This window comes from Bufo gargarizans, chromosome 9 (genome assembly GCF_014858855.1).
Source record: "Bufo gargarizans isolate SCDJY-AF-19 chromosome 9, ASM1485885v1, whole genome shotgun sequence".
Taxonomy (NCBI): domain Eukaryota; kingdom Metazoa; phylum Chordata; class Amphibia; order Anura; family Bufonidae; genus Bufo; species Bufo gargarizans.
The window spans coordinates 21,841,377-21,860,500 of record NC_058088.1 but is presented as its reverse complement, the minus strand read 5'-3'; the positions used below and the strand labels follow the sequence as shown (position 1 = coordinate 21,860,500).

Below are 19,124 nucleotides of genomic sequence, written 5' to 3'. Positions count from 1 at the left end.
CACCTAATTTCTGTCCTATTTATGTAGGGTGTGCCTTATTTTGCGACAGTCTAATTTCTACTCCACTCCAGGACAGGCGTACTTTTCTATCTCTGTATTGAGTGGTGAGTTGCGCCACAATTTGCTTACTTTCATGGAGACATACGCCAAAATTCAGCTCACTTGTGCCACATTTTCATGCGCATACTATGTAGATCAGTTTAGTGAATATGGACCAGTCTTATGAGAAAATGACTACTAGAGGTCAGACTTAAACCAAAAAAGACAAACTAGATCTATAAAAGGATAATAATGAGGCACAAATTGACTGGGTTTCTATGTTCAGGTTTTTTTTATGCAGTTTTCTAATCCAAAACCCAGAGTTAACTGTAAAGGGAAAGTAAGCATAAATAACAGGTACTACCTTAGAATATAACTAGTATAATACTGCCTCCTATGTACAAGAATATAACTACTATAATACTGTAGCTATTTACAAGAATATAACTACTATAATACTGCCTCCTATGTACAATAATATAACTACTATAATACTGCTCCTATGTACAAGAATATATCTACTATAATACTGCCTCCTATGTACAAGAATATAACTACAATAATACTGCTCCTATGTACAAGAATATAACTACTATAATACTGCTCCTATGTACAAGAATATAACTACTATAATACTGCTCCTATGTACAAGAATATAACTACAATAATACTGCTCCTATGTACAAGAATATAACTACTATAATACTGCTCCTATGTACAAGAATATAACTACTATAATACTGCCTCCTATGTACAAGAATATAACTACTATAATACTGCCCCTATATACAGGAATATAACTACTATAATACTGCCTCCTCTGTACAATAATATAACTACTATAATACTGCTCCTATGTACAAGAATATAACTACTATAATACTGCTCCTATGTACAAGAATATAACTACTATAATACTGCTCCTATGTACAAGAATATAACTACTATAATACTGCTCCTATGTACAAGAATATAACTACTATAATACTGCCTCCTATGTACAGGAATATAACTACTATAATGGCTAAAATCAAAATCAGGGCGAGCACTCAACACTTGGTCCCAATTGGTTATGAATAAAATATTTATTAAATCACAATAACGCGTGTATTAGAAGTATAGACTAAAAACTACACATAAAATACATGGCAATTCACATATAAAAATGAATGGATAGAAACTGTTACTAAAGTCCGAAATCACTGGTGCAAATGTGACCAATCTAGGCAGTTAATAACAAAATTGCATTTCAATTTCCCATGTGCACCTTGAAATAGTTCATAAATATCGCTCCAGTATTAGTAATGAGTGAATAAATCAAGCCGTGCAAATGTAGCCAATCTGGGTAGTTGGTAACAAAAGTGCGCTTCAATTTCCCATGTGCAACTCGAAATAGTTCATGGATATCGCTCCAATGTTAGTAATAAGCAGACGGATCCAGCCGTTCCTGTATAAACACGTGCTTTGGTATCTTAGGTAGCGGTGGTATAATCAAGTACCATGTAGATTTTGCAAGATACAGATATAATGTTCCTACCTTCCACTCCGATCTCAAGAACGCCTCTATGAGCGTGTATAGTAGTTCAGCGGCAAAAAGCAGCTCCGGCGTCTAGCTTGTAGCTGTTGTGATGCGCTGTTCCCGGATCTCGCGGGATTTCGCGGAGTTTCAGAGGAGGTATACGTCCTGAATGATACACAGATTCTGTACTCGGCGTCTTAGTAATTCAAAGTCTTCTGCTTATGTTGATATCTGCATGGCCATGCATAGGTTGCGGAGATTTCTTTCACAGGTGTGCGGCCAGACGCGTTTCGGGAACTCTATCCCCACTGACGAAGGAACGGCTGGATCCGTCTGCTTATTACTAACATTGGAGCGATATCCATGAACTATTTCGAGTTGCACATGGGAAATTGAAGCGCACTTTTGTTACCAACTACCCAGATTGGCTACATTTGCACGGCTTGATTTATTCGCTCATTACTAATACTGGAGCGATATTTATGAACTATTTCAAGGTGCACATGGGAAATTGAAATGCAATTTTGTTATTAACTGCCCAGATTGGTCACATTGCACCAGTGATTTCGGACTTTAGTAACAGTTTCTATCCATTCATTTTTATATGTGAATTGCCATGTATTTTATGTGTAGTTTTTAGTCTATACTTCTAATATACGCGTTATTGTGATTTAATAAATATTTTATTCATAACCAATTGGGACCAAGTGTTGAGTGCTCGCCCTGATTTTGATTTTAGCCATTTTTCACTACCAGAGGAGGGGTGTTCCTCTTTACTGGGCTAGTAGCACCAAATCCAGAACCCCGCCTGAGGTGTGCCACCATTTTGAGTTTATAGATTCATAACTACTATAATACTGCTCCTATGTACAAGAATATAACTACTATAATACTGCTCCTATGTACAAGAATATAACTACTATAATACTGCCTCCTATGTACAAGAATATAACTACTATAATACTGCTCCTATGTACAGGAATATTACTACTATAATACTGCTCCTATGTACAAGAATATAACTACTATAATACTGCTCCTATGTACAAGAATATAACTACTATAATACTGCCTTCTATGTACAAGAATATAACTACTATAATACTGCTCCTATGTACAAGAATATGACTACTATAATACTGCCTCCTATGTACAAGAATATGACTACTATAATACTGCTCCTATGTACAAGTATATAACTACTATAATACTGCTCCTATGTACAAGAATATAACTACTATAATACTGCTCCTATGTACAAGAATATAACTACTATAATACTGCTCCTATGTACAAGAATATAACTACTATAATACTGCTCCTATGTACAGGAATATAACTACTATAATACTGCTCCTATGTACAAGAATATAACTACTATAATACTGCTCCTATGTACAAGAATATAACTACTATAATACTGCTCCTATGTACAAGAATATATCTACTATAATACTGCTCCTATGTACAAGAATATAACTACTATAATACTGCTCCTATGTACAAGAATATAACTACTATAATACTGCTCCTATGTACAAGAATATAACTACTATAATACTGCCTCCTATGTACAAGAATATTACTACTATAATACTGCTCATATGTACAAGAATATAACTACTATAATACTGCTCCTATGTACAAGAATATAACTACTATAATACTGCCTCCTATGTACAAGAATATTACTACTATAATACTGCTCATATGTACAAGAATATAACTACTATAATACTGCCTCCTATGTACAAGAATATAACCGTGTCTTGTTGCCCTTCCCTCACCATTTATTTGTATGCACATGTTAATGTGTTCTCTAAGTTGTGTAGCAACTTTCTTTGATATGTTGTGTTTGCTGAATAAGCATTTTTCCAGCTGCGTCTGGTACACAAGTTGTTTGACTCTTCACATGACTATGTGCTTTTCTTATAATAAAAAAAAATTTGATTAAGAATATAACTACTATAATACTGCTCCTATGTACAGGAATATAACTACAAACCGGATTCCAAAAAAAGTTGGGACACTAAACAAATTGTGAATAAAAACTGAATGCAATGATGCGGAGATGGCAAATGTCAATATTTTATGTGTAATAGAACGTAGATGACAGATCAAACGTTTAATTCAAGTAAATGTATCATTTTAAAGGAAAAATACGTTGATTCAAATCCCAAAAAAGTTGGGACAAGTAGCAATAAGAGGCTGGAAAAAGTAAATTTGAGCATAATGAAGAGCTGGAAGACCAATTAACACTAATTAGGTCAATTGGCAACATGATTGGGTATAAAAAGAGCTTCTCAGAGTGGCCGTGTCTCTCAGAAGCCAAGATGGGTAGAGGATCACCAATTCCCACAATGTTGCGCAGAAAGATAGTGGAGCAATATCAGAAAGGTGTTACCCAGCGAAAGATTGCAAAGACTTTGCATCTATCATCATCAACTGTGCATAACATCATCCGAAGATTCAGAGAATCTGGAACAATCTCTGTGCGTAAGGGTCAAGGCCGTAAAACCATACTGGATGCCCGTGATCTCCGGGCCCTTAAACGACACTGCACCACAAACAGGAATGCTACTGTAAAGGAAATCACAGAATGGGCTCAGGAATACTTCCAGAAACCATTGTCAGTGACCACAATCCACCGTGCCATCCGCCGCTGCCAGCTGAAACTCTACAGGCAAAGAAGAAGCCATTTCTAAGCAAGATCCACAAGCTCAGGCGTTTTCACTGGGCCAGGGATCATTTAAAATGGAGTGTGGCAAAATGGAAGACTGTTCTGTGGTCAGACGAGTCACGATTCGAAGTTCTTTTGGGAAATCTGGGACGCCATGTCATCCGGACCAAAGAGGACAAAGACAACCCAAGTTGTTATCAATGCTTAGATCAGAAGCCTGCATCTCTGGTGGTATGGGGTTGCATGAGTGCGTGTGGCATGGGCAGCTTGCATGTCTGGAAAGGCACCATCAATGCAGAAAAATATATTCAGGTTCTAGAACAACATCTGCTCCCATCCAGACGTCATCTCTTTCAGGGAAGACCCTGCATTTTTCAACAAGATAATGCCAAACCACATTCTGCATCAATCACAACATCATGGCTGCGTAGGAGAAGGACCCGGGTACTGAAATGGCCGGTCTGCAGTCCAGATCTTTCACCTATAGAGAACATTTGGCGCATCATAAAGAGGAAGGTGCAACAAAGAAGGCCCAAGACGATTGAACAGTTAGAGGCCTGTATTAGACAAGAATGGGAGAGCATTCCTATTTCTAAACTTGAGAAACTGGTCTCCTCGGTCCCCAGACGTCTGTTGAGTGTTGTAAGAAGAAGGGGAGATGCCACACAGTGGTGAAAATGGCCTTGTCCCAACTTTTTGGGGATTTGTTGACACCATGAAATTCTGATTCAACATATTTTTCACTTAAAATGGTACATTTTCTCAGTTTAAACTTTTGTTCCGTGATTTATGTTCTATTCTGAATAAAATATTAGAAGTTGGCACCTCCACATCATTGCATTCAGTTTTTATTCACGATTTGTATAGTGTCCCAACTTTTTGGGAATCCGGTTTGTACTATAATACTGCTCCTATGTACAAGAATATAACTACTATAATACTGCCTCCTATGTACAAGGATATAACTACTATAATACTGCCTCCTATGTACAAGAATATAACTACTATAATACTGCTCCTATGTACAAGAATATAACTGCTATAATACTGCTCCTATGTATAAGAATATACCTACTATAATACTGCTCCTATGTACAAGAATATAACTACTATAATACTGTTCCTATGTACAAGAATATAACTACTATAATACTGCCTCCTATGTACAAGAATATAACTACTATAATACTGCCTCCAATGTACAAGAATAATACTGCCTCCTATGTACAAGAATATACTATAATACTGCCTCCTATGTACAAGAATATAACTACTATAATACTGCTCCTATGTACAAGAATATAACTACTATAATACTGCCTCCTATGTACAAGAATATAACTACTATAATACTGCTCCTATGTACAAGAATATAACTACTATAATACTGCCTCCTATGTACAAGAATATAACTACTATAATACTGCTCCTATTTACAAGACTATAACTGCTATAATACTGCCTCCTATGTACAATAATATAACTACTATAATACTGCTCCTATGTACAAGAATATAATTACTATAATACTGCCTCCTATGTAGAAGAATATAACTACTATAATACTGCTCCTATGTACAAGAATATAACTACTATAATACTGCCTCCTATGTACAAGAATAAAACTACTATAATACTGCTCCTATGTACAAGAACATAACTACTATAATACTGCCTCCTATGTACAAGAATATAACTACTATAATACTGCCTCCTATGTACAAGAATATAACTACTATAATACTGCTCCTATATACAAGAATATAACTACTATAATACTCCTCCTATGTACAAGAATATAACTACTATAATACTGCTCCTATATACAAGAATATAACTACTATAATACTGCCTCCTATGTACAAGAATATAACTACTATAATACTGCTCCTATGTACAAGAATATAACTACTATAATACTGCCTCCTATGTACAAGAATATAACTACTATAATACTGCTCCTATGTACAAGAATATAACTACTATAATACTGCTCCTATGTACAAGAATATTACTACTATAATACTGCTTCTATGTACAAGAATACAACTACTATAATACTGCTCCTATGTACATGAATATAACTACTATAATACTGCTCCTATGTACAAGAATACAACTACTATAATACTGCTCCTATGTGCAAGAATATACCTACTATAATACTGCTCCTATGTGCAAGAATATAACTACTATAATACTGCTCCTATGTACAGGAATATAACTACTATAATACTGCCTCCTATGTACAAGAATATAACTACTATAATACTGCTCCTATGTACAAGAATATAACTACTATAATACTGCTCCTATGTACAAGAATATTACTACTATAATACTGCTTCTATGTACAAGAATACAACTACTATAATACTGCTCCTATGTACATGAATATAACTACTATAATACTGCTCCTATGTACAAGAATATAGCTACTATAATACTGCTCCTATGTACAGGAATATAACTACTATAATACTGTGTCTTATGTACAAGAATATAACTACTATAATACTGCTCCTATGTACAAGAATATAACTACTATAATACTGCCTCCTATGTACAAGAATATAACTACTATAATACTGTCTCCTATTTACAAGAATATAACTACTATAATACTGCCTCCTATGTACAAGAATAGACACTGACCAAAAATATAAATGCAGCACTTTTGGTTTTTCTCCCATTTTGCATGAGCTGAACTCTTTCTACAGACACAAAAGACCCATTACTCTCAAATATTGTTCACAAATCTGTCTAAATCTGTGTCAGTGAGCAGCACTTCTCCTTTGCCGAGATAACCCATCCCACCTCACAGGTGCGGCATATCAAGGTGCTGATTAGACAGCATGAATATTGCACAGTTGTGCCTAAGGCCGAATGCACACGGACAGCTCACGGCCTTAGACTGCCAACAATAAAAGGCCACTCTGAAATGTGCACTTTTTTGAGCGCACAGCGATCCAAACGGCCCACGTGCTGAGAAGCTGCGGCTGCGCCTGTGATTCTGCCGTCAGGACTTGATAAAGGGGTCATGTACTCCGAAACGCGTTGTCTGTGAATAAACTGAATCTCTATCCGATACCTGGTTGTGACACTGCGCCCTCTGTCGTCCACACATCATCTGGACTTCTATGGTCTAGCGATTTTATAGCAATCAGATATTGATGACCTATCCTAAGGATAGGCCATCAAGATAAAAGTCCCAGAGAACCCCTTTAAATTCTAGAAATAATAGTTACTGTTCCTAATTCCCTCAGAACACAGGGGTGAATGCCGTCCAAGCCTAAGGGCTGTTTCACACGAGCGGATGCCGTGCGTGACATCCGCTGCGTGAATGACAGCCAAGACCTGATGCGGACTGCAGAGACACGGAGCAGTAACATGACTGATCATGCTCCGTGCCTCTCTGTGATCTCTTTACTACGAAATCACAGTGACAACTTTATCTCACTGTGATTTCATAGTAAAGAGGTCACAGAGAGGCACGTAGCGTTATCCATCATGTTAATGCTCCGTGCTTCTGCTGTCCGCATCGTGTCTTGGCTGTCATTCACGCAGCGGATGTCACGCACAGTATCCGCTCGTGTGAAACAGCCCTAATGATTTGCCTGTTTTTACCTCGCTCCTCTTCCTGGGTTAGACAGGGGACATCACTCTGCATTTCACTTGACATTTGTGTCATAACTTTGCCTCCTCACCCCAGACCAGTCCTCCCGCAGGACTTCTTAAAGGGCCAACACTTATAAAAGGTGCAAACTGAGGCCTAATGAAGACAGTGGTCGTATCGGTTAACACTTCATTTTATTCATTTCAAAAAAAGCATTGCATCCTATGTACACGCCATCATCCTGGCCATCCACCGCGGCACAACAAGCCCCTGCTGCCCGCACATAGAACATATAGAACCGACCCGCGTACGCTGCTGCGGAACCTCTTCATGTGCAACAAAATAAATCATGACTTAGGCCCCATGCACACGGCCGTTGTTCACAGCCGTGTGCGGGCCGTGGAACCGCGGCCTGGATCCCTCCTGAGAGCAGGAGCGCACGGCGTCACTGGTTGCTATGACGCCGTGCGCTCCCTGCTGCCGCCGCAATACAGTAATACACTGGTATAGATCATACCAGTGTATTACTGTACTGTGCCGGCAGCAGGGAGCGCACGGCGTCATAGCAACCAGTGACGCCGTGCGCTCCTGCTCTCAGGAGGGATCCAGGCCGCGGTTCCACGGCCCGCACACGGCTGTGAACAACGGCCGTGTGCATGGGGCCTTAGCGAGATTTCATGACCGTTTTAATTAACACTAAGATCCTCACATTAAAAGGGCTTGTCCGTTGCATAAAAGTTTATTTTTTATTTTTTTTACCTATAGGCTGGGAGGTCTTAAAAAAAATACAATAAATTCTTACCCGTTTCAGCTGCCGTTGCTTTGGCAACGGTCATCTAAGCATAGGACGACTACAGCCAACCAATGGTCTCAGTGGTGATACCCCTAGGGCTAGTGATTGGCTGCAGTGGTACAGGGGACATCACGCTTCAGCATGGCGGTGCTGGATCGGAGGAGCCTTCTGAAGGTGTGTGGTTCCTTTTATTATCATCTTAACTGACTCCCAAATTTTGGAACTTGGAGAACCTGTTTAATGTGGCTTCTAAACCTGACAACCCCTTTAAATGTTAAAACCGTGGAGCTCCTTTAATCAGTTCATCATGAAGAACAAAAACACTCAGAAAAAAAACACAAAACAGGATGATATTAAAAAAACTAAAAAATAAATAAATAAAAAATGATATTAAAAATACAACGCTGAAAAGAAGGAATGAAGGAGGGACATTAGATGAACCAAACCCACAAGTCATCCGATTTTTGCTTCTTTTTTTATATATATATGAGACGGGCCCATCTGACTCCTGTAATCTGCTCCCATTGTTCCCATCGCTATATTCGGATCCTGTCACCTGTAGTTATGAAATGTGTGCATGTCATCATGTCTGGCCTGTGGTGAATCACGGCGGCGCTTCATTATTATCTCCACCCCAGACATCCCGTAAAAAAAAAAGCCTATCACTAAAACAAAGAATAACATAAGCAGCATAAAACCCATCCACATAGTCGTCTGAGGGACCAGGCCCAACAGGAACAAACCTGGACAAAACCAAAAAAAGCCCCAAAACAACCACAACAGGATATAAAAGCTCTACATGGTGCCGCAGCAGCGCAGCGGGAAGGGCGAGATGGTTCCATAGTAGAAGCCGTACAAATTATGTCGAAAACTGAAAATCTAAATGTTCAAGATTTAAGCACAAACCACACAAATCCTGGAGAAGAATCCGCAAGTCACCTCCCTTGACATGTGCGGCTCTACGAGCACAGCGATAGTAACAGCAGTAGCATCAAACAATCTCTGCTGCTTACAAAGGGAAGTAGTAGTTTTGTTTTTGTTTTTTTGTTAATTCAATTTTTTTAAATTAAATATAAATATACCGAAAGCAAACCCTTTTATCTAATCAGTTTTTATAATTAGATTTTAAACTTATTCAGCTTTTTTTTATTTTATTTTTTTTATTACGTGATTACGGGGGTCACCTGGGGACATAAGAAAGTAACGACCTACCGATTTCTATAGTAGATTGTTGTGGGCATGCTCTGTGACATTTACAGAAAGAAGGAGGAGCTTAGCTGACCTCTCACCTTTTGTCCATGCGCAAAGGAGGAGGAGCTTAGCTGACCTCTCACCTATTGTCTATGCGCAAAGGAGGAGGAGCTTAGCTGACGTCTCACCTATTGTCCATGCACAAAAGAAGGAGGAGCTTAGCTGACCTCTCACCTATTGTCCATGCACAAAGGAGGAGGAGCTTAGCTGACCTCTCACCTACTATCCATGCACAAAGGAGGAGGAGCTTAGCTGACCTCTCACCTACTATCCATGCACAAAGGAGGAGGAGCTTAGCTGACCTCTCACCTACTATCCATGCACAAAGGAGGAGTAGCTTAGCTGACCTCTCAGCTATTGTCTATGCGCAAAGGAGGAGGAGCTTAGCTGACGTCTCACCTATTGTCCATGGACAAAGGAGGAGGAGCTTAGCTGACCTCTCACCTATTGTCCATGCGCAAAGGAGGAGGAGCTTAGCTGACGTCTCACCTATTGTCCATGCACAAAGGAGGAGGAGCTTAGCTGACCTCTCACCTATTGTCCATGCACAAAGGAGGAGGAGCTTAGCTGACCTCTCACCTACTATCCATGCACAAAGGAGGAGGAGCTTAGCTGACCTCTCACCTATTGTCCATGCACCGTAAGGACCTTGTGATGTCACAGGGTCATGTGACATGCTAAAGGCGGGTGGGTTTGAAGCAGCCGTGGGATGTAGCAACAGGGTGAAATCTACATGTGGCAATAAACATTACTAATATAATGTAAAAGTAATAATAACCAACCCTAATGATGGTTTTTAGGGTGAGACGCATGGTCACTTCAACATTGAGGCTTTGAATGTCACATGACACTGTGACATCACAAGGCCCCTACGGTGCTTGGTGTTTAGACACAACCATTGTCCATGTGTTATCAGCCCCCAGCTTTATAACAGAGGTGTTACTTATTGATGCAATCCTGCCTGTGATAATAATGAGATGACTGCTGACCCTCTACCGATGTACACAGCAAAGAATGTCAGCATCCTGTGAGGGCACAGGCTCCAGTGTAAAAGTAATAGATCTTTTTTTTTTTATGAAAGTGACAGAAAATGACAAAAAAAAGAAAAAAATGTAAGTCAATTTAAGAAACTAAGGCCTCATGCACACAAACGTATTTATTGCGGACCGTATGCAGAACCATTCATTTCAATGGGTCCTCCCGAAAAAACGGAAGATACTCCGTGTGCATTCTGTTTCCGTATGTCCGTGTTCCGCAAAAGAAAATAGAACATGTCCGATTATTGTCCGCATTACAGACAAGGATAGAACTGTTCTGTTAGGGGCCGGCTGTTCCGTTCTGCCAAATACGGAATGCGCACGGACGTCATCTGTATTTTTTGCGGATCCGTGTTTTGCAGACCGCAAAATACATACGATAGTGTGCGTGAGGCCTAAGCGGAGATTTATCAAAACTGGTGTAAGGTAGAACTGGCTTAGGTGCCCATAGCAACCAATCAGAATCCTCCTTTCATCTGTCAGAGCTCATTTGGAAAATGAAAGGTGGAATCTGATTGGCTGCTCTGGGCAACTAGGCCAGTTCTACCTTACACCAGTCTGATCAATCTCCTCCTAAAAGAAGATGCTTAATATATCCAGCAGGTCGTACAGGTTTTATGGGATCCCACACTTACTGTACGTACACAAAGCTGCTGCGAACAATTACAAAATAGTGCAATTAAATTAAGGGATGTTTCATAGTCAATTAGCATTTTTGGGTTGAGCAGACAAGGATCAGTAGACGACTTGTCCCTCTAACTTTAAACAACCACGTTCTCACAGCTACGGCCGTGGGGATAGGGAGACTGGAGGCTCTCAGGAAAACAAAGTATTCATTACATTGAAATCCACGCTAGCAACACAAATGTCTTTCAGCGATCAGGTCCTCCGATCTTCCAGCTTTCTCTACTCCGATTTATTCTGGGGGAAAAAAATATATCGGATTATTATTATTTAACCTTAATATGGCCCTTGTGCATCCCTGCATTAGACATGACCAGGGCTGTATGTCCTATTAAGCAAACATGGGCGGATGCCGGGGGCAGCATTTGCCACCACCAAGATCAAGTTGTTGCTTAAAGGGGTTATTTATTCAGGTTGCTCCGCAATCCCGCGCAGCCGCCACTTTCACGATCACGTGCTGTACATTGGACACGTGATCCTAGCCTGGGGTTAGAACTCGCAGTGCATGTGTGGGTCTGAATCTCTCGCTAGCGCTGTGGCGAGAAATTCAGACTCACACGCGCTGCGGGTTCAAACCCCGGACTAGGATCATGTGCCCAATGTACAGCACGTGATCCTGGAAATGACCGCTGCACAGGATCACGGGGAAAATCCGGATGATCCCTTTAAAGGAGCAGGTAAGTATAAATTTTATATTTCGGGGGGGCACTTGATAAAAAAAAACATTTTTACCAGAAAACATTTAGGCGTCCACTAGAGGGGTAGAAAGGCTTATGGGTGACCAGTGGACGTAAGCATGCCCACTGCCGCTCCTGCATTCCTCAGAGCTAATGGTTATTGTGGAAATGAGTATATAGGGTGCATGCACAGTCCTGAAATTGCAGGTACTCTCCCTAATTTTCCCGGCAAATTCGAGCCATTCTGGTCCGAAAAATGGGAGGTGCTTATGTAGGCCACACCCAGAGATGGGTCTCTCGGGTGTTCCCAAGGTGGTGCTTCTAAGGTCCGAATTGACCAACTGTTATGTTGGTAAGTAGGCATGCTTATCTGTCAGTGAATGTGCATGTATGTATGCAGCGAGCATGCCTGTATTCATTGCGTGTGCCGCCATATGTGAGCATGCCTGTAGTGTGTGTGCCTCCTTTTTATCATGTCGTAATGAAATGGTTCACAGTTCGGGGCGGCACGAGATGGATATCCGGACGTAACACGTGCCTATACCAGCTGTCTGCAGATGTACGGTGGAGGCGCAGGCACCATGCTGATGCACTGACTAGACTTTGACTAGCCAAACGTATCCGAACCCAATATCACAGGCACACCTAGAGGGGACACTCCCCATTGCATAAGATTGTACACCCCTTATATTCTTAATTTTTACTGTGGGCAGCCGCTCCTTACCTTCTGAGCCTTCAGCTCTTCCTGACCCCCAAAGAACGACACTGCTGTAATAGTGAGAGAAGGAAGAGTCATTATGTGATCTGCAGGAATAGGCATTTCTATTTAGCGTTGGCCCTGTGCGTTCCCCAAAATTCGGAACGCACATGGCCAGTATTTGTGTTTTGCGGATACGCAATTTGCAGACTGCAAAACACTTACAGCCGTCTGAATGAGCCCTAACACATAGCATAAAGTTGCAATCACTCTCTGGCTTCCTGGACAACATGTTGTCCAATGTCCACTCATTTTTGGAAGTGGGAACTGTTCACTCTGCACCCCCTGACGGCAAAAATCCCATATTCTGACCCTCCAGACCTTACACGTCAGGCCCAATCTCTTCTGTCTCTTTACCTTTCCTGCTCAGGAAGCTTAGAATCCCATAGAGAACCAGCGCAGTCAGAAAGAGATACATGATGTCCTCCACAGACGTCCCCGATACCCCTGTACAGAGAGAGGATGGCGTCCACTGAGTCACTGGTTATTGGATCCCAGATGCAGTCATTCATCTATACACACTGTTATACTGACCAGACTTTAAAAGGGTTTTCCGAGACCTACTGATGACCTATCCTTTGGATAGGTCATCAGTATCTAATAGGTGGGGGTCAGACACCTGGGACCCCCGATAATCAGCTGTTTGAAAAGGCACTGGCGCTCCTTTGAGCACCGCCACCTTCTCCGTGCTCACTAAGATCAGCGCCATACATTATATAGTGGCTGAGCTTGGTATCGCAGCTCAGCCCCATTACCTTAAATGGGGTTGAGCTCCACCTTGGCCACATGAACATGTCATCACTCGGCCTAGAGAAAGCAACGAGAAAGCCACAGTACTACTGCGAGCGCCATTGCGTTCTCAAACTGCTGATTAGCTGGGGTACCAGGTGTCGGATCCCCACTGATCAGTAATAAAATTTCGGAAAACCCATTGAAACTTTATTTAAAGGGGTTCTCTGATTTCATAATAATTTTTTTTTATCTGCCCAGATTACCCCAAATGTTGCATATTTTTACCCCATACACCTGTTTTTCATGTAAGCACTTTCCTTCCCCTGTTCTCGGCATCACTGCATCCAGGCATGATGTTTACATGCAGAACTTCCTGTTTTCATCAGATTTTCTAACCAATCCCATCATGCTTTGCTCTGCCACACTTTTCTCTTTGCAGTAGCCACGTCCCTTACACCTCGCCTCTCCATGTTAGCTGGACGGAGCAAGCCCTGTGAAACCTTAGAGGGTTGGGTTTGGTTAGAAAATCTGATGACAACAGGAAGTTCTGCATGTAAACATCTTGCCAGGATGCAGGGATGCCGAGAACAGGGGAAGGAAAGTGCTGACATGAAAAACAGGTATATGGGGCAATAATATGAAGCGTTTGGGGTATTCTAGGCAAATATAAAAATTGCATTATGAACCCAGATAATCCCTTCAAACCACAAAATGACAGCAAGAATCTGAGGGGCCTTATTGTGTTCTTATATATTTTAATGACATTACCTGCAATTTTGAGGGTCTGGGAGGTTGAGATCCCCTTTGCAGCACTAATATGGTTCACTTTGCAAAAGTAGCGGGCACCATGGAGGTCGCTGCTGGCAACAAGTCGCTGGAATGCGGTGATACTATAGGTGCCATCATGGCTGTGGGTGTGATGAGACAAGGAGCTTCCATTAAGCAGGGTGGGATGTGATTCCCCTGAACGCTGAACTAAGAAGTCCACAGAGATTTCCAGAGGGTGAAAGTGAGAAATGTCACAAGTGAGTGTCACCTCCTCACCAGGATGAGCGAAGAGGGGTGCCGGCTTCATAGTGACCTGCGGTTTAGCTGGAGACGCAACGTTGGGCGTAAAAACAGGATAAAGAGAATTAGATTTGACAGAGAGACTCAAGATAAGAGACGGTGGAGGCCATCTCATAATACATTGTTCCTACCAAAATATTTCTTCTACTAAAGATCTTGTTATAAAAGTATGTGACCCCCCTATAAAATATTACGGGGATCTTGTATCAAAAGTAGGAAAATCTGTCTAATGTATATACACATGCCCTTAGAGCGCCCCCTCTGGTCTCTTACCTGTGACCACCAGCTGGATTTCTCGTTGAGCCCTCAGGTAGGGCAGATAGACTGTACATAACAAGGTGCCTTGGAGTGAAATGTCTACATTGTCAAACAGCAGGGAAGCGTCCCCTTTGTTGTGTAAGGCCAAAAAGTTCAGGTGACAATTTGAGACGTGCTCCTCAACCTTGTCCTTCCATCCATCATACGTGTACAGGAGGCTTCCAGCACCCAGAGCACGATGGCGCCACTCTACAGCAAATCGCTGCTGATGTCCCCGCCACATGCCACAAGATAGAGACAGCGGCTTACCCAACTGGGCATGTTGGACCATGGAGGCAGAAGACACAGCTAGAGAGGCTAAAGGGAAAGAGAAGGTCAGCAGAAGATATGGCAGAGGGTTAGGGTGAATTCACACGCATCAGACATTTTTGCTGCTGTCCTGTTCATCTGAATACAGAAGAAACAACCTCCTTCAGATGAATGGACCATATTTTCAGTTGCAGAAATTTGTCTAACAAATCTTGGAACCTGTCACCAGAATTCACTGATACACCAGGCACAATGCCTTGTAGGGCTAGCTCAGCTGAGTGCAATGATACCTTTCACTTAGCGAGAAAAAGTACTTTTAATCCATATGCAAATAAGCAGTGAAGTGCACTAAGGGTGGGGTCAAAGCCATTCTGTGCACCCTCACTCCTCCTTCTCGACTGACATGGACAGGTTCCTGCATAGTCATCCTGCCTGATCTTGTCAATCATGGAGGGGGAGGGAGCACTTAACGGCTCATTTACATATGCATTAAAAGTGCAACATAAATCAGGGATTATGGGGAGGGGAGTTTTCTTGACTTTTCTGCTGTCATCCAACTGAAAGCCACTACAGTCATCCCCTCTCGAACGTGAAACGGCTGATAACAGGGACTGATTACAGAATAGTGTAGTAATTCAAGATGTTGCACTGAAGTCTGCTGCAAAGTGTTCTGACTGAGAAGTTGTGGCCTTTGGAAGGGGCAGGGTTTAAGCTGCATATGTTCTCTATGAATTATAACCCGGCCCCGGTCAGGGGCTGTAAGCAGTGTTGGACTGGCCCACCAGAGCACCAGAGAATCCTCTGGTGGGCCCAGGCTTTTATACCACAGTTGGCCCCAAAGGTCCAGGAGAAAGAAAGGAGCTGTCTTTGGAGTCAAGAACTTGCCATTGGGTTCTCTGAGGATATCAGAGCTGGGCCCTGAGAATAATTTTTAATCCTGGTTGTAAGGTAAGAGCAGTGGTTGTGAGAATCAAGGGACCATAGATACTGGTGGATGTTTATCTAAAACAAACATTTTGTACAACTGCACCTATAGTCTCTTCCTATACACAACCGGGCAATATGGAGGACCTGCCGTAAACTCCTACACATTACACTGGAAGACCTGCACATTTTGTGATTAACTTGCTATTATGTTGGATGGGATTTCACCTCTAAAGAAGACGTACCTGCAAAATGATCTTTTTTGTCACCCAGGGGCCCCAGCACGAGGCTCACCGCCCTTCCATCCAAATGATTCTTGGCCGCCAAGGTGTACCAGGTCCTGCCAAGGGCGGGCGGACTGACTTGCTCCTCTGTGAGGGAGCGCGTCCAGTTCAAAAAGACCTCTTGAGGCAAATGATGAGTTATCTCACAGGCGGTAAACTCAGGAGAAAGATTCCCTGATGGATCTAAAGGAAGGAAAGCCCAGATCAGGAAGGAAATTACATGTAATGATCCTCTCCGGACTCATTTATTCTACATGGATACCATTTTGTGACTTTTACGAGATGTATCAGCGTATTTATGGCAGTTTTCTAACGTAAACACATTGAAAAAATATGGCGTTTCGACAAAATACCATATTTATGAAGCCTATGTGCCGCCATGCAAAAATGTCTAAGAAAATGGGAGTCAAAGTCCCAAAAAGCTGCACGGTCTGACCTGGCGTTGATGTAAATCCATTGGGCGTTATTCAGCATGGTACACACCGTTCATATGGTCCCTCAGGCAGATGGGAAATTAGGGACAAATAGACCGCACCCCTGAACCCTGAGGGATCGCCCATTTACAAAACCACACCCTTTTTTGGAGCGGGACAGCTTAATCTGCAGGGACTGGTTCTGAAAATTAGGAACAATCGCTGAAAAACAGTCCCAATTAGGGACTGATGGCAACCATGGAAAGTTGAGTGCCCACAAGGCCATTAGGAAAATGAAAGCAGGACCTTATTTGGTTGCGATAGGCGAATACTCCATTACAAAATTTGATGCCCTTTTAGTGTTAAATCCAGGACAAAGCCAATTAAATCCTGGACATGGCCCGTTAGGTTTGGATTTTACATTGTAGATTGTGGAAGCCCTTATTGTCCACATTATACTTGTTGGATCTGTATGGGGCCATGCACACATCTGTACAGAACACGTCCTATTTTGGTCCATATTGCAGACGAGAATAGCCACTTTTTTGACTGACATGGCCGTGTACGAGGCCTAAACCTTCACCACAACCTATATTTTTCTTACCAAAAACATAGAAGAGCAAGGTGCCAGGTTCAGTGGTTACTGGAGAACTATGGGTCAGTCCAGAGGCGTCCGTGAACTGCACCAATACTGGTGTCTGTCGGATCATGCGCGGTGTAGACTCAGTGGCAGGGACATCTTCCACCAGCCAGCAGGACAGGGACTGCGATTTGGATGTAGGGTTCACGGCCAGAAGGACAATGGCTGCAAGAAACCAAGACTCATAGTAAAGAGAGAAAAAGATCATGAAAACATCAGCGTAGCATCGTGTGAATACGCCATCTTCATGACTGACTTATAGACGATCGCTTGTGAAGAGTTCAATAGAGTCCTCTTGGAGTAAAGGAAGAGGAGAAGAAAAGGGATTAACAGACTTTAAATTGTACGTAAAAACTGTAAAACGCGTGTTTTATAACTTATGTCTCTGCAAAGATATGATCACTTGAAGGTACAGGCCCGAAGCCTTCAGATACTACTGCCGGGTTCTGAGGATTTATGGGGTCATTTATCAAACTGGTGTAAAGTAGAAATGGCTTAGTCGCCCATAGCAACCAATCAGATTCCACCTTTCATTTTCCATAGGAGCAGTCAAAAATAAAAGGTGGAATCTGATTGGTTGCTATGGGCGACTAAGCCAGTTCTACTTCTCACCAGTTCGATAAATGACCCCATTCATCTTTGGATTTGTGCTGTCATGGAAACTATGTGCGGACCGGAATGATCTAATACATGGATGTCCCCACATATAGACATACCATGACCACTACTCGGGTAAATATCGATGCAAATGGGGTCAGAGTCCACACGGGGTATTCATGACAACTCCTGACAGGAATCAGAGCGGGACACGGTTGTCGTCAGAATCTCCTGTTAGGCTTTGGGCCTGTAACTTCGAGGGATCAAATCTCAGAGCAGAAGGAAGATATTAAAAAAATGGTTTCCACAGATGTCTTAAGCACTAAGGCACTTTTATCTTTTTTTATCCGGCAGGTCTCCATTAAATGTATTTCTATAACTAAAGTCACGACGACATCTGCACTAAAACGCTAAGAATAAAACATAAGATACACACCGGCACGACACAAAGCAAAATGAAAGTAGAGCGACTCGTGGAAAGTCCCGAGAATCTGAAAGTGTAATGTTAATAAATAATAAAGCGCCAATGTGAAATAAAGCTATGTATACCCAATATACGTTCGATATGGTTGTCGTGGAGGTGTCAGGGGACAGAACTGGATGGGTTAATTGTGTAAGGCAGGATGTGGGGTCGTGTAAACCTCACTCCTGTCCGTGATACTCACCGTGTACAAAAAGAATAAAGCTCAGCTTGTAGATTGTGGATGGCATCATGCTGGCGTTCTGGGTGCGGGTACAGCTGGGGTCCTTTGTCACTGCGCGGTGCCCCCTCTGCCTGGTTACCCCGGGTGTAAGGCTACTCTCACCGTCTCTGTTCTTCTTTTCGTCTCACTTTCTTTCACTTTC

General features: G+C 42.0%; 1 protein-coding gene across 1 annotated transcript; it reads right to left on the bottom strand.

Annotated features, from left to right (window-relative positions):
* Positions 1–11,414: 11,414 nt before the first annotated feature.
* LOC122946517 (TAP binding protein) lies at positions 11,415–19,124 on the bottom strand. The gene is made up of 8 exons (XM_044306206.1): positions 18,944–19,124; positions 17,646–17,846; positions 16,590–16,811; positions 15,127–15,468; positions 14,554–14,877; positions 13,411–13,500; positions 13,021–13,064; positions 11,415–11,856 (listed from the first exon to the last, which is right to left on the bottom strand). The coding sequence occupies exons 1-8, from the start codon at positions 18,990–18,992 to the stop codon at positions 11,842–11,844; spliced, it is 1,287 nt and encodes a 428-aa protein (XP_044162141.1). The 5' UTR covers positions 18,993–19,124; the 3' UTR covers positions 11,415–11,841.